This window comes from Hypomesus nipponensis, chromosome 13 (genome assembly GCF_054491055.1).
Source record: "Hypomesus nipponensis isolate SF chromosome 13, ASM5449105v1, whole genome shotgun sequence".
Classification (NCBI taxonomy): domain Eukaryota; kingdom Metazoa; phylum Chordata; class Actinopteri; order Osmeriformes; family Osmeridae; genus Hypomesus; species Hypomesus nipponensis.
In genome coordinates, this window is record NC_140373.1 from 9,059,177 (window position 1) to 9,086,695 (window position 27,519).

The 27,519-nt window shown below is 47.9% G+C and overlaps 3 protein-coding genes across 8 annotated transcripts; 1 reads left to right on the plus strand and 2 right to left on the minus strand.

The window, feature by feature from the left end:
- Nucleotides 1–529: 529 nt before the first annotated feature.
- On the minus strand, nucleotides 530–9,351 carry LOC146259882 (parvalbumin, thymic-like). 5 transcript variants are annotated; one of them, XM_084669359.1, is made up of 6 exons: nucleotides 9,211–9,351; nucleotides 8,786–8,817; nucleotides 1,765–2,063; nucleotides 1,384–1,516; nucleotides 1,053–1,162; nucleotides 530–857 (listed from the first exon to the last, which is right to left on the minus strand). In XM_084669359.1, the coding sequence occupies exons 3-6, from the start codon at nucleotides 1,823–1,825 to the stop codon at nucleotides 829–831; spliced, it is 333 nt and encodes a 110-aa protein (XP_084525485.1). In that variant the 5' UTR covers nucleotides 1,826–2,063; nucleotides 8,786–8,817; nucleotides 9,211–9,351; the 3' UTR covers nucleotides 530–828. The 5 variants fall into 5 exon arrangements, with proteins under 5 accessions (XP_084525485.1, XP_084525484.1, XP_084525483.1 ...); XM_084669358.1 differs by having other exon boundaries at nucleotides 8,773–8,817; XM_084669357.1 differs by lacking the exon at nucleotides 8,786–8,817.
- On the plus strand, nucleotides 3,575–17,009 carry bhlha15 (basic helix-loop-helix family, member a15). Of its 2 annotated transcripts, none has more exons than XM_084669354.1 (2): nucleotides 3,575–3,783; nucleotides 15,314–17,009. In XM_084669354.1, the coding sequence occupies exon 2, from the start codon at nucleotides 15,356–15,358 to the stop codon at nucleotides 15,911–15,913; it is 558 nt and encodes a 185-aa protein (XP_084525480.1). In that variant the 5' UTR covers nucleotides 3,575–3,783; nucleotides 15,314–15,355; the 3' UTR covers nucleotides 15,914–17,009. The 2 variants fall into 2 exon arrangements, with proteins under 2 accessions (XP_084525480.1, XP_084525479.1); XM_084669353.1 differs by lacking the exon at nucleotides 3,575–3,783 and adding an exon at nucleotides 14,492–14,611.
- tecpr1a (tectonin beta-propeller repeat containing 1a) lies at nucleotides 16,854–27,482 on the minus strand. Its single transcript, XM_084669352.1, is given in 26 exon segments — nucleotides 16,854–18,372; nucleotides 18,584–18,703; nucleotides 18,848–18,954; nucleotides 19,269–19,361; nucleotides 19,558–19,693; nucleotides 19,872–20,046; nucleotides 20,388–20,444; nucleotides 20,554–20,633; nucleotides 20,805–20,901; nucleotides 21,067–21,169; nucleotides 21,366–21,493; nucleotides 21,767–21,924; nucleotides 22,033–22,182; nucleotides 22,341–22,496; nucleotides 22,652–22,797; nucleotides 22,934–23,209; nucleotides 23,212–23,513; nucleotides 23,680–23,828; nucleotides 24,053–24,154; nucleotides 24,404–24,504; nucleotides 24,690–24,864; nucleotides 25,020–25,139; nucleotides 25,299–25,421; nucleotides 25,838–26,020; nucleotides 26,164–26,455; nucleotides 27,336–27,482. Coding segments are annotated over 25 exon segments (3,615 nt in total). The 5' UTR covers nucleotides 26,389–26,455; nucleotides 27,336–27,482; the 3' UTR covers nucleotides 16,854–18,219.
- Nucleotides 27,483–27,519: the final 37 nt, after the last annotated feature.

The window sequence follows — 27,519 nt, forward strand, 5'->3', positions numbered from 1 at the left end:
TGGTAAGTTTGCTGTCAATTCCCACATACACTCCTCGATATGTTAATGCTTCTGTTCAAGTAATTGGAGTAGAAATGCTCTATTAATTCATTCAGATGTGAATTAAAAGTGCATTGGCGTCATTTAAACTTACACATTCCTGTTGCAGAGGTGATTTTTATCGCCTCCTTACCCACCCAACACACACACAGTCTATGACTTGAAATTCCCCAGATATTTTGACCCATTTGAAAACATAACATTTTAAGAAGTTGTTAATGAAACCCTAAACCCTGTAAGTTGACAGTTAAAAGTCTGCAATATAACTAGAGCACCCAGTCCTGTATGTCGGCCATTGCTTCATATCTCATCATGAGAGGAAAATGTCTTTTCCCAGGATGATATAGTGTTGTTGGAGCCACTTGAGAGGAAGATTGACTTCTGCTGACTGCCCTGTTCTCTCTCTACTGGTCTTATCTTCCCCATAACACCCTACGAACATGCTTCTACACTGTCAGTCAAGGACACAACTAGGAGACATCATACAGACTGGAGTTTCAAGACAGGTGGTTTAATATTTATCGGTAAACAAACACTTATTTATAAATGTTTCCATCACGCAAAGACAGCTGCAGTCTATGGCAAGGGTTAATCCAACCACTGTTTATTTTATATTTGTTTACAGTATTAGATTTTCAGAATATCAGAACTAGTCACACCACGTTGCACAAGGCTTAGGGGTAGCGCTGTGGCATCGCTTTCACAGGGATCGTACTACACATCCTCAAACTAAAAACCGTTGAGACAGACTCCGTCATGAATGGGATTAGTGATGTTCCTCAAGGGCCTTCATGAAGCCTTCACAAGGGCAGAGAATTCTGAAACAGACAAACAAGCAAACTAATTAAATCTGTTCAGATGTCAAGAGACAAACTCACGCAAGCTCTGTAATTTGACCGTCATCCTGAAATCACTCAACTGCTACGGCCACATGAAAATGCAGACAGCGATCTACGGCAAAGACTTTTCACTCCAAAATGCAGACTTAAGTCTGTGGTTGCCTGATAGCGCACCTTCCCAGCCGATCTTGCCGTCTCCGTCCATATCCGCGGCCAGGAGAAATGCACGGGTTTCTGCCGCGGTCAAGGGCCTCGCTGCCTTGGAGAAGTTCTGCAGGAAGAGCCTAACCACCCAGAGAGCACAAGACACAACAAGCTGAGGAACCCTAAAAACATCAATCGGTGACATCATGCTACACAGACCAGCAGAATGAAGCTCACTAAAGAGAATTTACACATATACTAAACAACATTAGATAAAGTCATAAACTATAACTATCAATAACATGGCTGCTTCTTAAATGCTCTATATAAAGGAAGTGTGTGTTGTTTGTGTGGACTCAACTGGAGTTCATCCTGCTCAATGAAGCCACTCTTGTCTTGGTCTAAGACCTTAAACACTTTCTCGATCTCTGGAGGAGACTTCTTGGACAAACCCACAGTCGCAAAGAACGTCTTGGGGCTGAAGGAGTCATTGGCTGAAAGATAATGAAGAACACATGAAGACCACCAACCAAAGGTGGCCACCTCTCCTATCCACAGTACACTAACTGCAATCACTCAGATTCAGGATAACTTTTCTGGAGTTTCAACATTCTAAAACGGACAGGAAACAAACCAATCTTTCATGGATCAAAACATCCATCATCCAGGACAACCTCGAAACCTGTAGACACCGAAACCTCAAAACCACCAACACACACACACACACCATGACCATTCCCACCTTTACAAGCGTTGATAGCTGAGGTGATGTCCGATACAGCCAGAAAGTCTGTGATGGCCATTTGGAGGGAGTATGATGGGGAGGTGGCAGACCAGGATGTTGTTGGCTTCTCTGCAGACACGATGCAGAGTGACTTTATCTCTGGGTGTGCCAGAGACCAGCGCACTCGCCTTGTCACCTGCAGCTGGCTGCAGACCACTCCAGCCTCCACATGGCTGCCTCGCTGACAGGGTCTTTGTCCATTTCTGAGTCAGGCTCCATCACTCTGAACCACAAGGCCATTGTCTTACCGACTGACTCTGAAAAGGGTCAGATTAGACACCTCTCAGATTTGAGGTCCCGTTTGAGATCCCAGAGATTCTATTGAAGGGGAAGTTTCTGCTGTATTGATGGCCTTCACAGCATTCCGTTTAACTGAAACTGTGATGTTGTCAAGAGACCATTACATTGGGGGGGGGTGTTTATGTGTGTGTGTGTGTGTGTGTGAAAGGGGGGGGGGGGAGGCAGCATAACAGCGGTCAAGGCTTAAGTAAACAGATAAAGGTTAAATTTGGTTTGGCCAGAACAACCTGGCTGGCTCTCTCTTTCCCCCCTCTCTTTACACCCCCCCTAATTTCTCTGGCTTCCCCACATAACCCCCCCCCCCCCCCCCACCCCTCCCCTCTCGTACTCTCTCTCCACCTCTTTCCCTGTGTCTCTCTGACCGGTTGCTTCCTCAAAGTTGTACAGTGTTTCTGTGACACAGGTTCTGGCACCAGCTCCCCAGCCTGGAGCATCCTGTTATTCTTTGGCCTCTGGCATGTTTGGACTCCTCCTGTAGCTTTGGCTTTGACCACCATTTCCCATTTTCCTGGGGTCAGACCAAGGGTCAACATCCGCTAAATCCACTTAAGTTCCAAATGATGTTCAAACTCAGATTTGTTCTGTTTTAATTTTAATCAAACTTGATTTCCATTCAGTTAGATTAAATTATTTCAGACCGTGTCTATTTATTCTATAAATACATCTATATTTGTTTTACCTGCAATCTAAACCCGTACATACTGTGCATGTACACATGCACACATAAACACACACATACAGATGTACAGGTTTTTTTCAGGGAGTGGAAAATGGTTGCTTGGAAAAGTCAAATGAAGTAAAATGAAGAAAAACATCCTCCTTACAATATGAACCAGTTCATGTTACACAGAAACCTTTTCCAGTAGTGCGCCATGTGGATATTTGCCCTCAGGCCTCTGTCTGGAGCCCTGTTGGCCCAGCGGCGAGCACGTGCAGCCCTGTGGTCAGGGTGCGGAGTCGGGCTCAGCTCTGGTGACGTCAGCTGGTTTCCTCAGGATGGATCACAAACCCCACGGCCGGCCGGCTCACAGAGCGACAAAAACATCCTCTCTCCCACTGTACCTGACCCCCTCCACCCCTCCACCAACCCCCCTCGACCTTGTCCCTTTCCATGCCTACCCGCTTGTTTGCAGGAAGAGCAGAACAGACTTCCTGTGTAAAGGACGAGAGGAGAATGGGGGAGAGGAAGAGGGAGATGGGAGATGGGACGGGGGGGAAAAGGAGAGAGAGCAAAGGGAAGTGGATATAGAGACTTGCCCACGTAGAGAGATGTCTTTTTTTGGGTCTGGCTGATGTTATTGTGTTCTGCGATTGTCATATCCTGATCAGGTGCAGATCTGAGCAGAGGGCTGAGAGGAGACCGAGGGAGATCACACACACACAGGGAGAGAGAGAGACACACACACAGAGGGAGAGACACACACACAGAGGGAGAGAGAGAAACACACACACGCGACCACACACAGACAGAGAAAGACAGTCAGTGAAACAGAGAAAGAGAGAGACTGAGAGAGGGTGACATGGACAAAGACAAAGACACCGAGTCGGAAACAGCCGCAGAGAGAGAGAGAGAGAAACAGAGACAGGCAGACAGGGCCAGTGGGGTGTTGGTCCAGGACAGTCACTGGGTCTAAGGATCAGGAGAGGCCTGACTCCCTACCATGGAGAATCACAGTGGTGAGTACAAACCGATTGTGACTTGTTAGGATTGCTTACGATGATTGACAAATCTAACAAGTTCACTCAAGCAAGGTCCACCAACCATGTGGACCCTTTCCAGAGTTTTGATCGTCTAACGGGTATGCCACTGTGCTGACGTAGAACTTTCAGATCCAGGAGAATGATGATGGTCTGCTCACGTTTTGGGCAGGTGGCCACACACTTCTATTCTTACAAAGCCTTTTGACACAGATTTATCGTTGTATTAATTGTTTGTCTGAACAGAGAAAATGTCTTCTGTAATGGTTCTCATTGGGGGATCTCTGCTGCAGAGCTTGTTGGGATAAACGCTCGATATAGAGACAAGTGGCATGCCTTGCCTCTCATACTTGCATTCTACAACCTCAATGTTCCTGATTGCCACCACACATTAAGCCTGGGTGTGATCTGCCTTGTAACCCGCAGGACGATGGGCCACATAGCTGTATTAATCGGAACAAGGCCGTCTCAGATAGTTCGGCTCTATTTTAACACTGTGCCATCCTCCCTTGACATATACTGTAGCCTCTCCTTGGCCAAGATGGTTGTTTCTATAACTGTGAGGCTCTGAGAGACAGGGAGAGAAAGGGGGAGGAAGAGGGGGAGGGTGTAAGGGAGGGAGGGAGAGATGGTGTAACCCCCTATGCGTCTATCCATCCTGGAGAAAAGTGATTGCTCCTCTTTTCTCCGGGGCTCAGTTACACCTCCTGTCTATTTTTATCAGACCAGCTGCGATGGGAGCATACCGATAGGCCTCTCAGATTCAGGCAAGGTTCACCTCGCCCCTCTCCTCTCCTCGCCCCTCTCCCCTCTCCCCGCCCCTCTCCTCGCCCCTCTCCTTGCGCCTCTCCTTGCCCCTCTCCTCACCCCTCTCCTCTCATCCCCCCTCCCTTCTCCTGCCCTCCTCTTTCCTCCTGTCCTGTCCTGCCCTCCTCTCCTCCTCTCCCCATCCCCTCCCTTCCCTTCCCTTCCCTTCCTCTCCTGTCTTCCCCCTCCCTTCTCCTCCCCCCTCCTCTCTCCTCCGCCCACTCCTCTCCTCCCGTCCCCTCTTCTCCTTTCCTCTCTTCTTTTCTCTCGCCCCCTCTCCTCTCCTTCACCCTTTCCTCTCCCCTCCTCCCCCCTCTCCTCCCCTCCTCTCCTTCTCCCGACCCACCATTAGTGTTTTTTTGCGCCTCCATTTTGGCATCAATAACTCATGTTTAAGTACATAGGAAAGTATCGTGTGTGTGTTTGTACATGCGCATGCTTGTGTTTTTGAGAAAGCATATGTCTATGTGTGAAGCCTTGGAATCACCCTGACCCAGCTGTCATAAATCCAATGGACCCAAACAAAAACTGTTTCATCTTTGTTGCTGCACATGTTTCCTATTACAGACAAATTTACTATTAATCGGTATAGCAGTGACTTAAACACAATATCCTCTCTACAGCCTAAATACAGCCCAAACACAAGCACGCCACAGGTGCACACAAACACACATACACACAAACCTACGGTGCACACACAAACACTTTGGTAGCTGCCAGAAGAGATACAAGTCTGAAAGTAAATAAGCACACACAAATGCAGCGTGTGCAAAGGGAATCACACAGGCTAGTATAATGATCTCATGGGCCACACCTGTTGCGTAATGTGGTCTCTGGAGGCGGTTGTTAAGCCATTGTGTGTTGGGTTTCCCTCCTCCACTTCATCACTCTCTCTCTCATCCTTCTCTCTCTCCTTCCTCCACCTCTCTCCCTCCCTGCCTGTCATCAACAGGTGTTTGGATGAGTCCTTCTCTCTCTCTCTCTCTCTCTCTCTCTCTCTCTCTCTCTCTCTCTCTCTCTCTCTCTCTCTCTCTCTCTCTCTCTCTCTCTATTTCTCTCTCTTTTCTCTTTCTCTTTCTCTTTTTGACTGCCAAACTCATGTGTAATCTGCAGTTTATCTGCCTCCCAGCTTCTCAACCATTCTGTCTATGTGCTGGGTTGTAAAGACTGAAAAGGCTTTTTCTGGCTTATCACATAATGTACTCAAATATCTCCATCCTACGAGATTTAAGTAACAATCTGGCCAGATTCCTCTGAACATTAGACCACAGTCTGTCCTTATAAAACCAGGCAATCTATGTTGAGATTTGATAAATCATTAGAGAGAGAGGGAGAGGAAAGATAAAGTGCAGGGATCCTAGGAGCAGTGTAATATCTATGGGATGTTGCCATTTTTTGTTGTTCATAGTACATTAATGAAGTATTACTAAATTAAGAAATGTGAACTTTATAATACAGTGCAAAGGTACAACTGTCTGTAGGTGTTCAGTTGATCCTGCTCTGCCGTTTCCTTCCTGCTCTCTCTCTTTCTCAGGCCGATCTGTGTTGCCATCTGTTTGAGCGGTTGCCATTAGTTACCCTGACTCACTGGGTTTTTTGTACTGAAATATCGTCGCCCTGTGCAACCTGATCCGTGTCCCTGAACGCCAGCTGGCTGAGGACGTGAGTGACAGTCTCCATGGAGGGAAGGAAGATGAGATGAGGCTGGGGTGGCTGAGGTTTGGGGGGTGACATGGGGTAAAGCGGAGTCTGGGTGAGGGACTCCCCTAGGCCCCTTGGAGGAGGGAAATGTGAAGGGGGGGCCTGAGGAGGAGAGGGGGGGGGGTCAGTCTGAGATTGATGGGCTTGGTGGAAAGACTCAGACATACAGCAGTGCTAGACTCCCATCTAAACCAGCTGCTAACTGTTCATCCTTAGCAGTTCATCTGCTTTCCCCGGGGAAGAACCTTCTAAAACAAAGCCACAAGGACCCTTTTTGGGGTTCCAGGTAGAACCATTCGAACCAAGCTTATTGCTAGAACAATCTGACCTTTTAAAGTTTCTAGCTGAAAACACGGAGGGCGTTCCACAAAACGGATCCAAAGTTCAATTTGCTACTTAACTGCACGAATCTGTTTGATCCATTCGACTGTGGACATGATCTCGACTCCCTGGTCCAGGGGGACTGGTGTGGCTGGTCATTGCTGTGAGTGAGAGCTTTCTCAACGTGAGGTCAGACTCAACTGCACTGTTAACACTGCAACACCAGTCCAGCATCTCAGCAGCTGTCTACAAGAGCCTCCAAGACAGTGTGATAAAGTGTGTGTGTGCACGTGTGCGTGTGTGTGTGTGTGTGTCTGTGTGTGCACGGGTGCATGTGTGTGTGTCTGGGTGCGGGTGTGCGTGTGTGTGTGAATACATGTGTGAGGGAACACGTGTGTGTTTTCCGTGTGTCAGGGGTCACAGTCTTACTTTTCAACACTTTCCCTACGTTGCACTGGCATTGCACTGGCCCGCTTAGCCAGCACATTTCTCAGTACTTGTGTATTTAGCAGCTCAGAGCCAGCTTTGCGTTATTGCTGAAATATCAGTTTGTTCTCAGGTTTGATTACAGGCTGTGGTGAGGTAAGTGTGTGCACACACGTTCATACACTCCTAGCCTTGCTTTATATGGCTCAGTCACCACTGACCCAAGGTTTATTATAACTCACCATAACCTATCTTCATAACTACTGTTGACCTCTGCAGCATTTAGTACCAGAGCCTCACAGGCACTGATCATTTAATAAACATTGAAGTATACTGTCAACTTCTCCACAACCAGGTGTGGAGAAAACTGTGCTTGTGTAAGTGTGTGATTGAGTTGGGGTATGTGTGCATGTGTGTGTGTGTGTGTGTGTGTGTGTGTGTGTGTGTTTGTGTGAATATGTAAGTGTGTGTGGGGAGGCTCCTGTTCAATCTTTATCTGGCAGCAGAGATACAGCCACACTGACATGGCTCTTGATATTTTTAATTTGCTGTGACACAGCATAGGGCATATTCTATGAGACATCCATGCCCATATAAGGACTACTTCCACACTCCAATTAAAGAATGGCAGCCAGCAGTCGCTGGGCTCTCAGGAAGGGAGGCTGGTGGTGGTGGTGGGGGGGTGAGTTATGAAAGAGTGGTCTGTCTACTGCACTCTGCTGGTAGAATAGTACAATTACACGGGCCAGTTCATGGGGTTGGAAAAGAGGTGTCTTCTTTCATCTACAGTTTATATAAGGACCACACCAACTGTTTGTGACAGAATGTACATGAATGCTCACACACAAATTGAGTTGGAGTCATGTTTTCTAACGTTGTCTGTGATGTGTTCTGTCAATCTGTACTCTCCCAAGAAAGGAGAATAAAAGGAGAGGAGGGCACATGGCAGATCTTCCTGGCAGCCATCTTCCCTACAGTAGCAGTCCCCCCCCGTCCCCACGCCTTCTCAGCCTCCCTGCCCCCCTTCTCAGCCACCACCGTCTCAAAGGTGACCTCATATAGAACAGAGGGGACAACAGGCCCTTAGTCCTTGACTGTAACATCATATTTAGATTTATGTTATGGCAGACATTCTGACTGTTCCAGTTGTTTATGTGTGCACGTCAGAAATAAAAGTGTGGAATGTACACACACATACGCTTTCACACATGCATGCACACATATACACACACAGCCTGAGCCAGAAATGTCTTTGTGAACTTTGATTCCTCTGAAGTTCTCTACGTGGAGACATATACAGGATTCTCTTATTTATTGATTTGTATTAAGAATACTCGGCTGAATGGTAAAATGAATTCTACAACCAAGAGAAGAATGTGACAGTTTGACCCTCATACCCTTTAAAGCATGTTCTTGCTAGGGCAGCAAAGACATGAAAACTCTCCTCAGCTGGCCTCAATATTTGTTCTAGTTTCTCCCTGTCTCTCCACCCCCTACCTGTGTCTCTCTCTCCCCTCTCCTCTTTAACTTTCCCTCCCTCCCTGTCTCTCCTTCCTCTCTCTCTCTCTCTCTCTCTCTCTCTCTCTCTCTCTCTCTCTCTCTCTCTCTCTCTCTCTCTCTCTCTCTCTCTCTCTCTCTCTCTCTCTCTCTCTCGATTTCTTTGACACACACATACACTCAAACACACACACACACATTGGCTGCGGTTCTTACTACTTCAGCTGACCTGGTCTGGATAGGGGAAGGGCAGGTGTGCTCCTGTTAACAGAGCCTCATAAATACAAGACCAACTGTGCCACTCGGATCACAGTTACATGTCATCATATCAAGGGACTCTGTCAGCCAACGTTGAAGACACAACAATTTTCTACCAAGAGAATGGTCTTGTCTTCCAAAAGCCACAAAATATCATAACATTATTAATTGACAGTATAATACAGAATGATTAATTTGAGCTACTATGTCATCTTAGGACAAGTACTTGGATGTTGTAAAATAATAAAGAGGATAGAGTGAAAAGATGTCAGTGGTGTTTAAAATGTGAGAGAGTGTTCTAAATGACAGCGAGAGACAGCAGAGGACGTCGTTTCTGACAGCTGTCCAGAGCCATGCTAGCCTGTACAAATATGTACACAACTGTGACATATTTACCTCTGTGTGTGTTGCTTTGTCAGGCTCAGTTTCCTCTCAGGCCCTCATAGCCTCGCTGAGAACCTGGCCTTCACCCTGCCTCTCCCCCCGGCCTCTCCCCCCAAGCCACTCTCCTTCCTCTGCCTGCCGTGTCCAAATAAAGCCTGCAGACACCCACGACCGGACCGGAGTCCTTACGTTCCCTCCCTACCCAGGGTGCAGTTCTCTGGTGACCAGGCCAGGCTGGGGTGGGTTGACTGAGCCAGGCTGGGCGTCTCTGTGTTGTGCATGCTGAGAATAAGCCTGCTGGGGTCCAATTACCCTCCCCTCACAGATAGTTTGGTGTCACTTGTCGTCTGCTGCTTGGATCTGAAGATTCTGCGCCTGCAGTGTAAAAGGATAGTGATGCGTGTTTTAGACTCTGCGTGTGTTACAACTCAATTGGTTGGTCGGTGAGGCCCGACCCAGTTAGATGGAAGGAAGACCTCCACATCACGCCATATCTCTCCCCCACACCTACCCTCCCCCATCTCATGGTGGGGCATTGACTCCACCAGCCTGCCATTGGCTCTTTCTGACCACCCCCCCTGTTTCTTCACATGGAGTGAAGTGACCTGAGAAGGAAGCAGGGGCATTGTGGGATGTGTCCTGTTTGGACATCCACCAACAAGCTGTTAAGGTTAAAGACAGGAGGAGAGGCATTCACTGGTTGGGTGGCTGGTTGGCTGGCTGGCTGGTTGGACGGGTGGCTGACTGACTGGCTAGCTGGCTGGTTGGGTGGCTGGCTGGCTGGCTGAGTATCTGGATGACTGTGGGCTGGTTGGCTTCCTGAGTCGCTTGGTGGAGGAGTGACTGCATGGGTGTGTGGCTGGATTATGCTAGCTGGCTATCCGTCTGTCGCTTTGGCTGTCTAGTTGTCTGGGTGGTTGGTTGGTTGTCTAGCTGTCTGGCTGGCTGGTCGGCTTGTAGAAAAGGGAGTGGGAGAAGAAGCAGACTAAGCTGTCAATACTCTGGGGTATTAATAGCATGTGGGGCAGTGGAGAAGGGGATCCTCTGTGCTTTGCCCTAGTTAGAAAAACAACAGTAAATTGCGGAATGTTACAGCTAATCCTACACCTGAAACCCAAGTGAAGAAGGCCAACATTTCCAACATGGCTCCTGTCAAACAGCTCACTGTCCCAACCCAGACCGCCGAGAAGGGACCACAGTCAGCTTTGTAGACGGCAGAAGTCGCACAAGTGACTTCACATGACAAGCCTTCAAATAGGACACACAGTTCCACATAGATCCTAGATTTAGTGCACGATCAAAAGTAACTGCCTCAACTGTTTCTGTCAAAGTGAGAAGGGGTCTCGGTCCATGACTGATATGATATGCCTGATACTGCCTAGCCCAGTGGAAAATAAGTCTGCTATCTCAGCAATCTACCAAGAGAAACTATGCGTCTTGGCTGAGCTGACAGTATGAGCCCTAAGCAGCCAGGGATACAGCCTGCCAAGATGGGAAGGGGGAAACAGAAGGAAGGAAGAAGCGGTATAGAAGGAGGGAAGGAGACAGGTATAGAAGGAGGGAAGGAGAGAGGTATTAGAAGGAGGGAAGGAGAGAGTACGTACACTTCTTTCCATGTTAATGAAGTGCACAGCGGGTCAAAGGCGAAAGGCAAGCACCTCTCTCCATGTGAACGAACCACCATCTGTCCATGTCTCTCTCTCTGTTCCTCCACTCCTCTCTCACCATTCCACCGTCTCCTCCCTTCTTGGGATGGCAGAGGAGAAGCGGAGGTGAGGGACGAGTGTGTGTGTGTGTGTGTTCGTCCCTGGGAACAACATCCTGGTGCTGTCTGAGTGTGTCAAACAGAACTCCAGCATCAGTGATTTTGTTGCCAGGGGGAGGACAAAGACGGCGACGCTTCACTCTTCATTGCTCCAGCAAACAGAAACATTCACTCTTAGATCCCTGCTACGAAGAGTTGCGTTTTTGAGTTGTGGCGTTTTCAATCAAAAGGTTATCACATCTCTTCTCATTACTAAGTCTCTTGGACTTCTGATCAAATCAATAAAAAATACATTGAAATAAAAATGGACATAGGGTTGTGATACTGATACTGTGCTGTCAGTCCCTCAGAGACAATATTCTCAGGGCCTTAGACCAGACAAAAAAGACAAGACAGGATACCAAGTCTCCTCTACCGACTATTAACTCCGACGACGATGCCTTATAGAACCTCTAGAGGGTAGCAGTGTTCTTAAGCCGTGCCTGTGCCTACAGGGCATCTGGACAGGCACAGAATGAGGCCCATGTGCTGTTCCTCAGAAGGGGACAGGAGATCCTTTGAAGTCTGAGGACAGTCTGGTTGTGTGTCTTGTTTCTCTCTGAGAGACATATTATATCTGAGTTATGTCAGTGTAGTTATGTTATCTATCTCTGCTCTGCTCCACTAGACCATCCTGATAATGGGACTGACTGTGGTATATCTATACCTAACAGTACTCACCTTACACTCATCTCTCTATCACCCTCTCTCACCCTCATTTCCCCACCTTGTTTCCCCCATCTCTCTCTCTCCGTTTGAAGGTGGAGGATTATAACCCCTTGAACACCAGAGAGACTTGATGTAGTGTTGATAAAGACAAACCAAGATGGCAAGGTGTCCCATCATAAATGAGGTAATGAGAGCGTGATAACCTGAGTTTGGTTTAGGTTAAATCCACAGGGCTGCCACCCCACACGGGTGGAGCTAGAGCTGTTAAATGTTCAATAACACCCAAAAAAACAAGGTTAGAATATGAACAAAGGGTATCTGTTTATGTGCTGTTGGGAGGGGTCTCTGTGGTGTGTGTAGGGTGAGACCCCTGTGGCTCATCCACCTGTCACACAGCAAGGTGTTAATCTAGCTAACAAAGGGTAGATTAGAGCTAGTGTGTGTTTGTCTGTCTGTGTGTGTTTACATGTGCTTTTGTGTTTGTGTCCAGATACCACTGAACTGCGTGTGTATGAATGTGTTCATGTGTGTACGTATACTGTGCTGCGTGATTGTGCCCGCGTGCATGTGCGTTTGTGTGTGTGTGTGTGTCTTCCTCACGTACCCTCTTTCAACGTCACAGCTCTCAGTGACTCAGCGCCCCTGTTCCCTTTCCTGAGTCACTCGTTCAGAGGTTGCCTGGAAACCGCTGAGCGGAAAAACTCTCCCATTGCGTCTTTCCCCCGCAAGGACGACACCAATATTTATTCAGGCTGGGCCGAGAGCGTCCATGAGAGAATAACAGATCCATACTCTAACCAGCGGAACATGGCCACATCGCCATTCTAACTGAGGACAGCTGAGTCGTCGCTTTCTAGACTTCCTGTTGTTGAAGGGGATTGGATCAGGCACACACACAACACATACAGACAAACACACACACACACACACACAGATCTCAGATTACAGCTGTAATGGCAGTAAACAAGCATGTCAACTCCCAGCTAAAAACTCAGACGGTAGATGGACATGACACTTGATCACCCACAGTGCCAGTGTTGTATGCTGTGGAAGAAGCTCTGCAGAGGAGGGATCCTGGGTGGGACATTATGGAGATCTCTCAGCAGGACAGTCTTTTGGAGATGGTTTAATGAGGGCACTGTCACAGAGTTTGTGTGTGTGTGTATTTGTGTGAGAACTCCTTCACCTTTTGCTTTCCTGCTGTGTCATGTATTGTCAGAAAGACCAGACGTGCAGGGCTTTTTTTGTTGTTGCTCCAGTCAAAGTCCACCTTCACTGTCACCATGGTTCAGTGTGAAACACTTGTTTTCCTAAATCAGACAGAGGTTGAAAGTCATGGAAAAACCGACTCCCCTGCCCCCCTCCTTCTTTCTCTCGCTCTTCATGTTTTCCCCCAGTCTTCGTCTGTTTCTCTCTCTCTCTATCTTACTTTACCTTTTTTTGCTCCCCCTTTCCTCTCCTCTTCCCCTCCCTCAACCCCCCTCCCTCTCTCTGTCCCTTTAATTGTGATTTCATGCGAGTCATGGTTTATTGCAGATTTATTCCTCTAACGGCTGTGAGGCACCTGTTGCTCATGACATCACAAGTGTCTGTGACATGGTGTTCATGAGAGAGGGGGTGGGGGTGGGGGTGGGGTGGGGTAGAGAGGAAGTGAGGATAAGGGGGAAGGTGAGAGGCAGGAGAGAGAGAGATCTAGAACGCACAGAAAAACTGACACACACACACACACACACACAAATCCACTCAAGGACAGCCTAACTGGGCAGTGTGTGTGTGTGTGGGCAGTGTGTGTTGAGGGGATGTGGTGCCGCTGGGAGCTGCACACCTGTGTATGCTATGTTATACTCACATGTTATGTCTTTGTGTTGTTGCGTGTGCATTAACTCACAAGCCCCCTCTCGGTGGTCTGAATGGTTGTCTTGCTTTTCCTTGCAGTCATGAAGAGGGACATATGTACACACATTCTAAAAAGAAATGTTTGTCGGTTTTGCATATGTTGTATACTTCACTCAAGCACATTAAGCCAACATACAATCCCTATATTGGAGTTGAGATACATAATTGGACTATGTGTCTTACAAACACTGAAGTCATTTATAGTTTGAAAAATAGATAAACCACGTCCAGCAATGCAAACCTGTCGATCAGGAATGACCAGAGAATGAGAAGTTATGGCCGATTTTCATTTGAAAAAGGATGTGATATTGACTTAGTGTAGATAAGTGGTGATCAAGCACCCCTACATTTCATCTCAGCACCCCTAAAAATAATAATGTTAAAATAAAAATGATCCTGGTTTATTATCATGTGATGCTGGTAGTTCATGAAGAAAGGGACATCCTTTGTTTTTTCATTCATTCAATATTTTGCATAATAATAAATCTATGTACTAATTGTTATCCAGTGAAATTGGGGATTTATTAGTACGGGGGTTTAACACTTTTGCAAGGCACTGTATTCATGTTACATTTTCATTGGGGGCTGAGCACCCCTAAATATCTGATCCGAGAATCTCCCCTGGTGTAGATTAAAACATCTGTAAGATATGTGGATACACAGTAAGATACACATGTGTTTCACGTGGCCTTCCATACCTTCCATAATGGGATGTGACTTGGTGACGGGAAAAAAAGGTTATCTGTGTCGCATGAGCGCTCTCAACGGCTTTTCTGTCGGTGACATTTTGACTGACCAACACGGCAGGGACTTACGCAGGAACGGATCGTTCTCTGATAGGCTGAACCAATGCTACGTGTACCTTCGACAGAAACAGGTACCTCACATGTTAAGTTATCTTTCATCCCAGTTGCGATCCTGAAAGACAACTGCAATTTTTTTCCCTCTGCCACCGAATTTACTTTTAAGGATTTTATACATTTTGCATCTAGTGAAATGTTTGAGCTCGCATGAAGAACGTGAATTTGACATTCACTTTAAAGGGTACGTTGACAAGTTAGTTCATTGTCACTATTGATTTTCGTCTATCCTTGCAGGCTATATGTAATTTTTTTGTGTTTCGATTGCTCCAATGTATTAGACAATCATTAACAATATTCCAAATAATGTGCTATCTAGCTGGGCTTTATGAAGTGCAACTTTACTGCATCACACACGTATTTGAAATGAAAATATTGTACTAATGATGACACAAAGTAAAAAAAGAAAACCCAAAAAGGGTAGGCAACATTTAGACAACATCTTTTGTTTTTATGACCACCAGTCCAAAAACAGTACAAGATACATCAGTAATTCAGGAAACATCAGATGAAACTGAGAGGCCAGATACCTAAATAAGTGTTGTAGCTGCTCACATAGGTTGCAGCACACCGCTAGCTTAGCCACCCACAGTTGTAGTCAGTAGTCAGAATTTGAAAGTATCACAAGAATCACTTAACTCTGGGCTGAAGGATGTGTGCTGTAGCCTATAACTAGTCCAAAAAGTGTCCTGGTCAGTGCCTGTCTTATAATAACCTTGACTTGGCTGTTTATCTCAACCTGCTGGATAAGAGAGGGTTAGATTACAGGCCCAACATCATGGTGTATTCACACACACACGCACGCACGCACACACGGGTGATTAGATACAGAGCTTATTCTGCTGGCCTCGCTATTCTGACTGGTTGCTGCTTCCCTTTCGTGCAGAGCTGTTCAGGCTGTGAGGAGGAGGAAGAAGAGAAGAGAAGGATGAAGTCCAAAGGGAAGCTCAACAAGTCTTCCAGAAAATCCTGGAACGGCCCAGAACCAGAGACCGAGCCGGGCTCCAGTGAGCAGGAGGACTCAGAGGCCTCAGTCCGGGGCTCCTGGAGAGGGTCCCTGAGGAGTGGAGACCGTGAGCGAGGGGGAGGAGGTGGAGGAACAAGCATGGCCTCCCACCGACACCGCCGGCAACACGCCAGCAAGAAAGAAGGCAACGTCCGTCGCCTGGAAAGCAACGAACGGGAGCGCCAACGCATGCACAAACTCAACAACGCCTTCCAGGCGCTGCGCGAGGCCATCCCACATGTCAAGATGGACAAGAAGCTGTCCAAGATTGAGACTCTCACGCTGGCCCAAAACTACATCCAGGCCCTGACTACCATCATCCTGGGGATGTCTGGGGGCCGCCTGCCCAGTGGAGAGACCCCATCGGAGGCCAGCGCCACCAGACTGCTTCAGCGCTACCAAAAACACCTGGAGGAGGAGGGGGAGGACAGCCTGAGCGAATACCTGACACAAATCCACACGTTCAATCAGGGCAGTTAACAGCTTGGCCCAAATTAGATTGCTGACTTTACAGGCTACACATTCTACAGACTAACAGTAGCTGCCTGCTACTGGATAGACAAAGTACCCCACAGTACATAGGCTATACTTGTCTGGCCTGAACTATTATGTAAACTCAACCACACTGTGGTGTAATCTACGACACTCTACGACACTCACATTCCCAGCCCAAACGAAACTGGCTGACCTAAAGACTCTACAATGATCTTGAATGTTCTCTGAGGTTCTTAGAATGAACAGTGAACTTCAAGCACACAGTAGAATGAAAGCATAGCAGGATGGAGCTGTAGAACTGCATGATTCCGCATAAGGTAGAAACATAAATAGACACAAATTGTTGTTGTGACATTTTCTCTTTCATTCCCATTTCTCTTTTTGCATGTTATAGTTGAGACAGGTGTAGTCTTGTCTTCCCTCTTAAGCCTTCACGTCTTCATTCCTGTACCCTGGGGTACAAGCCTCCTGTTGCAACTGTCATTAACTGCAGAGAGACTAAACTATTCTTCAACTGTCACAAAACTATTCAAATGTTTCGCCAGAGATCACAAGACTGATGTTTTTGACTTTGGGAGAAGTTTAAGGAGGGGTGTTGAGACAGGAGTTCATCTGACCACATCACCTGGTGTCATTTGGATCTTTGGACACTAATGATGAAACTGATGATCACTGATCATGACGATGTGTTAAAGTAAACTAGGCAAAAAATAGTTTGCCCAGTCAGTACAATCAAACCCCAAATGGCTGTCACGATAGTTATAAGGTAGCACAAAATAGAGTCATATGACATGGTCTTACTGTAAGAAGTGGAGGATGGTGACATTAATGGTACAAAATAATTTTTATGTGTGAATAAATTGTGAATTCAGACCAAATAATACAAATATCTATGAGAACCAATCAATGAACAGGTCAAGACAAGTCAATAATCAATAATCACATTTATTGATAAGAGGTTGACCATGCTCATTGGGGTAAGTGTCCTTAATAGATGGAACTGGTTGACACAGTACAGTGCCAGTTATTTGATGTATCTCTCTAGTTTACATTATGATTAATAAAAAATCATGGAATGCTATATAGCTTGAAGTTTTCCACTCTATGTACAGACACACACAGTACACGCACAATGTTAGCTTTGAATGGAACCATATACAGTAGTACGACAAACATGTCCCTGCTTGATAACCTCACTCACTGGTACGGTCCACGTGACTAATGACATCATCATAAAGTGCCATCTCTGACACATTAGGAGCCCCATATGGACATTTTACAAATGATTCAGTATTAAGCACACGTGTAAGTGTTCAGTAGGTTAATGCCTCATTCATCAGTAGTCATACACTTTTAATGCCCAGAGGCACGCTATGTCAAAGGATTTTGTGTGGCAGTCTCTAAGTGGTTGAAATGAAAAGCAAATGTTGATTTGTTCACCCATTTCAATATACACAGACAGTACCCATTCTTAAGACAGCACAAGGAAACATAATACTAATGTACACAACCATAACAAAACAAGAATTCCCTTCTAAAAATCTAAAATAGCCTTTCTGTGCTTCTGTCTCTTCGGGTACGACACTATAACCACCACGGAAGAGACAGAACGTGCAGAAAAGATTAGTAAAAGTAACTGGGAATTTCCCTGGGAAAGTAATAGATTCATTTCATTGTTGCAAAGCCAACCACATGGCACGGTACCTACAGCAGTTCATGCTTTGTCTCACTCCCAGACAAGATTAACATTGCACATTCTTCATGGAAATATTTAGACTTTTTTATATAGAATATATTTAGTGACAGGGGTGAGATTGTCATATAAAAGCATAATGAGATCTTATTCTGTAACTCCTTTCTTCTCCTCTTCTCATCTTTCACTTAAACAGCAGGCAGTACCAGTACAGGCAGATTGTTCTTTTTTTTATGTCCTCCTTTTTAACCAGAACCTCTTACCAACATCAAATTCCAATAAATATCTACAGGTGAACATCCATACACTCCTCTATACAGGAGCACACAGACAGAAGTCTGTCTAAATAAATAACATTCAAAATAATGCAACAATGTCAAAATGACCAGACAGCTAAGTGAGGAGGAAATGTGTGTGTGTGTGTATATGTGTGTGTGTGTGTGTGTGTATGTATGATCCTGAGAGGGGACTGTGGAATTGGAGTGGCTTTCTTAGGAAGTAGGATGGAGAGGAAGAAGACTGGCTGTCTGCAGGCAGGCAGAGCACAGTGAGAGAGAGATATGGTGTGTATGCGTGTGAGTGTGTGGGCAGGCGGCATCTAAAAGCCCAAGGCGTTCCCGTTGACCTCCCCCAGGTTGCAGAGGGAGAGGGGGCCGCGGGGGGCAGGCAGGGCGGGGTCCGTCAGGGAGGGCATACGGATGTGGGGGGGCTCCATGGTGTTCGCCCTCACCGTGATGTGGTCCCAGCCTCCCTGCAGGGAGAGGCGGGGGGGGGGGGGAGGGAGAAGGAGGGGGTCAACACCCTGCCAGACCAATCCAGTACCTCAGATGAACTAACTTCATGACAGAAGAAAATAAATGAAAATGAGAGAGATCGGAAATAGAGAGAATGAGACAGAGAGAGGAAAAAAAAGAAAAAACGAGAAAGAGAGAGAAACAAAGAGGAGAGGAAGTTCTCCTCACCCCGATGCCGTAGTCCCAGGACTGGCCCTTAGGCTCTGTCGGCTGCACCCCAAGACGATGACACACAGTCCCACAGCTCAGGCTGTGGCTGCCCTGCACCTTGTCAGCTATGATCCACACCTGCACACACACACACACACACACAAAAACACACACACACAGAACACTTCTAGATCCACTTCTCAAAGTCTGTGGTTTAAAACCTTGTTTTTATACATGCCTGGGTTAAATTAAGCTTGGCCCCAGGTTTTGACGTTCTCCTACCTGGTCCAGGGGGCCCACAGAGACCTTGCGGACGTTGTTGGAGATGTGTTCCCATGACGATCCCTGGGGATAGCTGGGGGTCACGCCTTGTCTGTACCACAGGTTACCTGGAAGCAGGAAGCACAGGTCATTCACATGACAGTCAGGACCGTACCTCCTCTCACAGTACCAGGCACTGTGAGACGGTTCAAACTGCACTGCGTCTATCAAATGTTGACAATATTACAGCCAGTTTCCCAGAGATGTAAGCATAGTTCTACATTCAAATAAATATTCTATGAAGATCATCAGTTGTCGGTCTGGGACTAGGCTTAATCCATGTCTAGGAAATTAAGTCATAACGTTTAGGAGCGTGAACAAGCTACAGGGTGGATCATGTCTCAAAAAGGAGCGCAGAGAAAAGTTGTCATGAATGACATACCATTCTCATCCACGGTGTAGACCGAAGTCCTTCCTACAGACACCTGCTTCAGCTTCTGCTTGGCTGGAGAGGGGATGTGGTACCAGCATTCACCTGCAGGGGGAGACGTGAACAATATTTCAATACTCCACAAGGCAGTAATATTCTTTTACACCAATTAGAAGGCATCTGTGACACTGGCCAAGAATGCATGTCATCACACAACATTTTCAACAACAACTCAGATTCAGTTTGGACTCAGTTTGTTTCCAATCAGAGACATTGTGGAGATTCTCAAAGGTTCTATGACCTGCAGGGTTCTGCACGGACACAGATCCCCGGTAGAATGTGGAGCCCTCTCTGCCAATGGCCCACACCTGGTGGGCTCCACCAATAGAGATGGACTTGAAGGGCTGGTCCGTGCCAACGTGTAGCCATGACGACCCCTGGAGAAAAGCACAGTGGTATTATGGGTGCAAGTGTTAATGTGAGCATTTGGAAGGATGTGATGAGAGAGTGTGAGGACAGAGTAAATGGGAATGTGTGTGTGTGCGTGTGTCAGTGTGTGTGTGCGTGTGTCAGTGTGTGTGTGTGTGTGTGTGTCAGTGTGTGTGTTGAACTCACAGCAGGGGTGAGTGCGGTGACCCCCAGCCTACAGAGCACGTCTCCCTTGCTGCTGATGGCCCAGAGGGGCACCTGCTCCAGGCCGCTGCTGCCACCACATGGGATCAAGCTCACGTCACTCAGCGGGATGGGAGGGACTTCCTGCCAGGGCCCTGTGGTGGTCAGCTTACACTTCCTGTGGACACAACACAGCATGGTCGTGATGCCTGACCAACATATTTTGACCCTAGAAACCCACACAATATATATGTATATATACTTTAATATTGATATCAAATTAATCCATTTGGATTGTGGTCAAGTATTGGGGGTAAGAAGACGAGAGGTCTGCCACTACAGGCTACACTGCTTCTCCTCAGTGAGCAGATAAAGGCCTATACCAGCTGAGTCAGCAGACTGAAGTCAGACCATGGCTAAACAAACACTGCCTGCAGAGGAAAGCAGCTATGCTTTCGATGTTGTGTCCAACATTACCTGTAGGGGGCGATAGGTTGTTATTGTTAAGTGGTACATTACCTGGACCACCGCCTGCGACGAACAAAGTCCTTCAAGGTCTTGTGGCCATGGTATGAACTGAAGGAACAGACAGAAGAAAATACATTAGAAACGCATTTGCACTGAACAAAGAATGGATGTTACCTTCAAAAAGTGGGTGGTTTGGAGACAGTTAATAATCGCTCACGTTGGGAAATCAGCAGCATACTGCCAGCCCTCTTTATCTGTCCCTCCTGAGACACTGTAGTCGATGGACCAATCTGACACCTGGTTGGATGACGGAGGTCAGAGGGGGAGGAGTAAAAACAAACCAACCAAAAGCTTTATTTACATTATGTCTGAAAGCACCCGGGCACCAATGAACACAATCTCTATTGACCTGTCCTGGCTTCTACCCTAACCCTATCCAGCTGGGCTCAGCGTGTCAGCGGTGCGTACCCATGTCCAGTGTGGGGAGGGGGGCTTGGTGTTCGCCTTGGTGCACTCCTGCAGTCCTGACGCGTCGCTCCACATGTAGCGGTCCGTCGGCAACCCCCTGAAACACACACAAGTGACATACATTCTACTTCCTGTTTGTGTCTTAAACCGAGTGAATATTATCCAGTGCTCCACTAACCAGAAGTTTCCAGGGCTGTAGTTCTAGTAAGGCAGTTTACAGCACCATGTGGTGAACAGTAGGTGGCGCTGGTGTACTCTGTACCTGTTGGTGTATCCAGTAACAGGGTTCCACCTTTGATTCTCATAGATGTAAACACTCTTCACATCCGTCTGGGTGTAGATGTTATCTGTGCTGCTGGGCAGACCTGTGGACAAGTCAAGACAGAGAGTATCATCACCACCCTACTTACACTACTGTCCTACTGAATGTACATTTAAATTACAGAATGAGTCATTTTGAACAACCAAATATGTCTTTGAGCAGCTTTTATACTGTATTCTGAGCCAGGTATTCCTGTATGTATCCAGAGACTCTCAGTGTTGTGGGTAATGTAGTCGTACCCTGAAAGATGCCCCCTCCGTAACCGCCAGTGTAGACCCAGGCTGTATGGTCGTAGCCCACACCCCAGACCACGCCCAGGCTATTCCCCTCCACCAATCGCAGGTGACCGCCTACCTGTCGCCAGAACCTGGGCAACATAACCACAAGGCACACACATCACAACCCCAGGACAATAAATAAACCATTTTACTTCCTCTCAGTTCACCAATTTTTTTCTAACAGAAGGTGGAAAAAGAAATAGATCTGTTAAAAAATAAAAAAAGAATACAGATAAACAGACACCATCTGTTTTTGGACATTTAAGTAGCCAATTCTGCACCAGCCCTGGCAGATGAATTGACGTAGATACAGATATTGAGACAGAAAGAGATTGAGAGAGAGACAGGAGGTGTAGTCTTACATCTGGTCGCAGGGTGTGGGGTATGGAGAGGCCTCCAGGCCAGCAGAAGGCTCGCTCACAAAGATGTCCCCTTTACAAGTGACTGACCAGATGGCCTGGTGGGAGGGGGGGCCCTGGAGTCCCCGGGCGTCACAGCAGGACACACTTAGCAGGGCCAGCTGGAAAATGAGGGGGAGGGGGGGGGTGGGGGGTGGGGGTCAAGATTTAGTGGTTCATTACTAGACTGATTCCCACTGTATCAAAGAGGTCCTTGATGGACTGAGTACCCAGTCATGCATCTCCAGCTCGGTGGCGGCTGCCAGTCTGATGGGCCAGCGCTGCTTGGTCCTCTCCGCTGTGTAGATGGCAAAGGTGTGCTTGGCATCGTTCAGCACTGGCACCAGGATCGTCACCTCGTTGATAAACGCGTGGAGGTACTTGGTGCGGGAGGAGAGAGGGAGAAAGGGTGAGAGGTTTGAATGAAGAAGAAAAACTCTGGAGTTGATACAATAGGGGCTCCTGCCCACCCCCCCCCCCTCCTCCCACACCCTCTCTCCCCATACCGCCCCCTCTCGTCCGCCCCCTCTCTTTTCACCTTCTTCTCCTCGTTGAAGTTGTAGTAGATGAAGAGGATGCCGTCCTTGTTGCCCTCGGGCCCGGAGAACTGCTCCAGGGCGAACCTGACGTCCACCCACTTGTAAGGCTTCCAGTCCCGCCACCACTGCATGGTGCCCTTCTTCACCCACACAGACTGAAGGGTTGAGGGGGGAGACAAAGACAAACAGAGACAAGTCAAATGACGGACAGCCAAAAGAACAGAACACATGAAGACACTTCAGCTTCCTGTTAGCTAGCCAGGGTATGGCCTGGTTGTGTTGGCTGGCTTGAGTCTGGCGTCTGTGGTACCTGCTCGATGGCCTGTTCATAATGTTGGAAGTTGTCCATCTCCCTCTTGGACCTCTCGCTGAGCTGCTCGAAGATCTGTTTCCTCCAGGCGGCCGTCTGGGCCGGGCTGATGGACAAACTCATCGCCTGGACCGACGCAGCCAGCGCTGTGGGGCGAAGAGGGCACAAAACCTCATTCCAACACGCGAGCAGAACCTGATATATGCCATCGATACCTGAGAGACTGGGCGGTATTACAAATGCCCGTGTACTACTAGGAGTTTCTCTCCTTGTGTGACTCACTAGTGGAGGAGTTGAACCAGTGAGGCTGGGAGTGCCCATCCACAGAGCAGCCTCCTCCACTGACCCAGGCCCAGAGAGGGTGCTCGTCCGCCCCATAAGGCTCCTCCAGAGCTAGGCTGTAGGTAGCCACCGAGGAGAGGCTGCAGGTCTCTGCCCCGTCACCCCCACAACCCCTGGTGTCCACAGTCAGGTGGCTCTGAGCCTCCTCTAGGTCCACGTTGCTCCACTGAGGGTCCATAGGGCCTCTGGGATGGCTGGGGGAGAGCACCAGGGCAGGGGGAAGGCGGCTTGGCTCTCCCCAGGAACAAGCTCCTCCTCAAGGATGGCCGGGCCGGCCGAGGCCCCTTCCCTCTTGACCTCGCGGTCGGAAACCAACTCAGAGATGAAGCTGTCGCTGGTTACTTTGGGGATGCGGGGCTTGGGGACGTCTAAGGGGGGGTCAAGGGGAGGGGAGAGGGGCTCTGGGGTTGGGCAGGTGACGATGCAGCCACCAACCTCGGTGACCCCCCTTTCTGAGTCGGAGTCAGCGTCACTTATCATCGACTGAGCCCGCACCTCTCCACTGAAGAAACAGCCAGCACTGTGGGAGATTGAGTTTGTGTCAACGCCATTGCCAGTCAGAGCCCATTTCTGAGTATGCGTGTGTGTGTGTGTGTGTGTGTGTGTCTATGTGTGTGTGTAAGTGTGTATGTGTGTGTGTAAGTGTGTGTGTGTGTGTGTAAGTGTGTCTGTGTGTGTGTGTGCACCTGTGCAGGCTGGATGCACTAGCGCTGGAGTGGGAGCGGTCTCCATCTCGGGGGACGTTCACGGCCTTCCAGGCCTTTCCGCTCAGTTCACTGGCTGTCACGCCCTGACGGTAGTACACCGCCCGGTCCTCACAGCCAATACCCCACACCTGCACACATACACACTCAGTGTGTGAGTGATTACCCACACCTAGACACAGCAACACACAGTGGTAGTGAAAGTGCAAAAATACAGTAGAATGACTATTTTTGTTTCTGACACATTCACTTCCTGTACACATGAACAGAACAGGAAGTGAAGGTACGGGCTGGAAATGGGGGACAGGGAGAAGGAGGGGGGGGGGGGGTGTCGTACGATGCACTGGCCTCTGACCTGGTCGTTGAGGCCCACGTTGATCATGACCATTTCCCCCACCATGCCGATCCAGCCGGAGCCACAGGGATTGTGGGAGTTCACCCCTCGCCTGAACCACACCTGGGAGAGAGAGGAAGAGAGACTGCTAAGATAGATAGTGGCCACGGGAAAAAAATTAAAGTGAGATTATCCTGCAGATACATGACTAATTCAGTCATCAAGCAATTTGGCAATTCACTGATTTCATAAACCACTTGGCTTTTGAAAAACTGTTGGTTCCCTATTCTTAAAAAATCCTCGATCAACACTGAATCCTGTAAGGTTCAAAAGTTGTTTGGACAGTATGAATAGATTGCTGCGTTCTCCAACCTTGTTGTCCTTGGTGATGGCCCAGACAACGTTCACCCCCACTGCAACGTGGATGGCTCCTACCTCGGGACTGGGGGAGTCTACTACCACCCAGGAGGAACCTGGCAGAGGTGTGTGTGTTGTGTGTGTGTTTGTGTGTGTGTTTGTGTGTGTGTTTGTGTGCGTGTTAGGAGGGGTTTGGGGAACAGAAACACAGGCAGGATATTGAACAATAAAAACCAATAGCAACTTATTCTACGCTTATTTGTAGCGAAAGAACACACACAAACACACACAGTGTCCAGACCTTGGGGGCAGTCTCTGGTGATGCCCTCCCTGACCAGTAGCTGTCCTTCCCAGAGCACGGCCCACACCAGGTCTACAGGCCCACAGCTGATCTGGACCACCTCCCCAGGGAGAGGTACCTCCTCCCAGCTGGTGCCCTCAGGGCTGTGGTGCTGAATCCCCTCCCGGAACCACACCTGCACACATACACACAAAGGCGATGAGGTGGGTGGTTCTTGTTAACACGGTAGGACAATAGAGAATTTCATGTTTTGTGTGTTACGTGTGCGCTAGTATTTGCTTGTGCGTGTGTGCATTTACATGTGAGCCAGTGTGTGAGTTGGTGTACTACCTTGCCCTGCAGAGAGACAGCCCACAGAGACAGTCTTCCTCTGGGCTCCTCGCTGATCTCCCATCCCCCACAGCTGATGTCATTAAAGGGGTCTGGCAGCTGGAATGACTGTGATGGTATCTGTCATCACACACACACAAACACACACACACACACAGAGGTAAACACAAAGAAGACAAAGAGAACAGACATACTGTGCTCAGGCAGTGTCAACAGGTAGTACTCAGACGTGGACAAACACACACACACACACACACACCCACACAGTTCTTTACCCACCTTGGCCCAGCTGTCCCTGGACTTGTACCTCCGGTAGCGAATCCATCGCCTGCGACGGACACATGAGTTCCACTTCTTATCTTGGGTGTAGGTGGCAGGGAAGTCCATGGCATAGGTCCAACCCTACACAGAAAGGCATGGAGACAGGCATGGAGACAGGCATGGAGACAGACATGGAGACAGACATGGAGACAGGCATGGAGACAGGCATGGAGACAGGCATGGAGACAGACATGGAGACAGACATGGAGACAGGCATGGAGACAGGCATGGAGACAGGCATGGAGACAGACATGGAGACAGACATGGAGACAGGCATGGAGACAGGCATGGAGACAGACATGGAGACAGACATGGAGACAGGCATGGAGACAGGCATGGAGACAGGCATGGAGACAGACAGACCTCTTGGGATGAGTGGACACTCATACATTGAGGAGAGCAAATGTAGAAATATTGAGTGAAAACAGAGTGGGGAGAGCGAGAGAGAGATAAAGATATTTGAAAGAGATGTAGGATCAGGAAGAACAGACACTCACCACTTTCTCGGTGGGCTCTCCTCCAAAGTTCTCGTCAATGTACCAATCACCTTCCCATTCCCAGTTGGCCGATGGGAGCTTGAAGCCGTCCAGCGGTTGGTTCTCAAGACCTGTGACATCACTCCACTGCCAGCGGTCACTTGGCAACAGGCGGTCAGAGAATCCATCCACAGGATTCCATCGCTTGTAGTGAGAAACACACACGCACACACACACACACACGCACGCACACACAGTTGTGTAAACTGGTCCTCCTAGTTTCATTTACCTGAAGTATGTGTGAGTTTTTGTGTGTGGCAGTGTGTGCATGCTCGTTCTGGCCCTACTTGGTTTTCGTAGGTGTCTTCCTGATAGCGAATGGGTAGGTCGCTGGCGTGGACATTCAGGTAGATGTGGTGGTCACAGGCGATCCCCCAGCAGCACTGCTGCACTGCAGTCACCCTCTTAAACTCCAGCTGGGCATCCCTGCACTGCTCCCACTGCTGCCCGCCTGTAGACAGGCTGTACACACGTCCGTACACGTCCACTGCCCACAGCAGGGAGGGAGGCATGGCTGGGCCTGGGCCTGGGCCGGGGGCAACCACAAGCAATCAAACCAAACTGACTGGGTGTTGTATTCTTCTGGAAGTGAAACGGCTGATTGACACACAGTGGCACCTGTTACACTGGGGTAGTGTAGAGGGGTTACAGTGGGGTAGGACTGTTGGTTTGTAGGCTACGTCTACGTAATATGGAAAAAACGTTTTCTATAAACGGCTATTTCTTGTAAGTTGCACGTGGTTACCAACAAAGTAGGTCTGGTTTCTGAGTGTTTCTGAGTGGATGCACTTTATGATACTTGCCCTTCCATATTTTGACTTTGTAACACTTTATCTTAAATAGTTGTCGAATGCAACATTTGCATCAATATTATGAATCGTAAAGTAAACTGAATCATTTACGTTTTATAGACCTTTAACATGGGTTCTAAATAAACGTCTTATTCCACAGATATAGCTTAGCAGGTTTAGCTTTCAACTGTAACACAATGTTTACAACATAGGCTAGTATTGACTATTGCACTGTCAATCACAACATAATTGCGTACCCCAATACGGGAGGGATGCTGGCTTAGCCTCCAGTCACTAAGCAATCAATAAACGACATCCTGAGAATGCTGACAGCAACACATGTCAGTCAATTCAGAGAAAGAGATCGTTTTCGACTCTGTCGTGATTTGTAAATATCAATGCATATTGTATACGGTCAGGCACGATGTAGGCGATATAATTATCAATAGTCCCTTCCTTGTACTACAGATGACCTTTGTAAATGAGTTAGCTTTCGTTTATAAAATGTTAGCCTACTCCACAACTAGCCTCTCTGCAAAGGTATTATCTTTGGTATTTATGCTACAGGAATTAGTCGGCTTGAGGTTTTTTTATCCCTGCAAACAAGAACTAGAAAGGGTAGGCTAAGTAAGCTACAAGCTGCTAAGCGGTTGCTCAGGAATACTCACCGTGTGCTGACAATCATAAACCGTGTGCCAGTGTTGGTTCTTCACGCCGATTCATTCAGCAGTGGTTCAATAGACAGTGAAACCATGATGATGTGATGCTGTCATTCACTGTATCTATTTACAGTGCGATCTTTTCCTAATCCTAAACAGGAAGTCGTGGTACCCCTTGCTTTCTGATTGGATG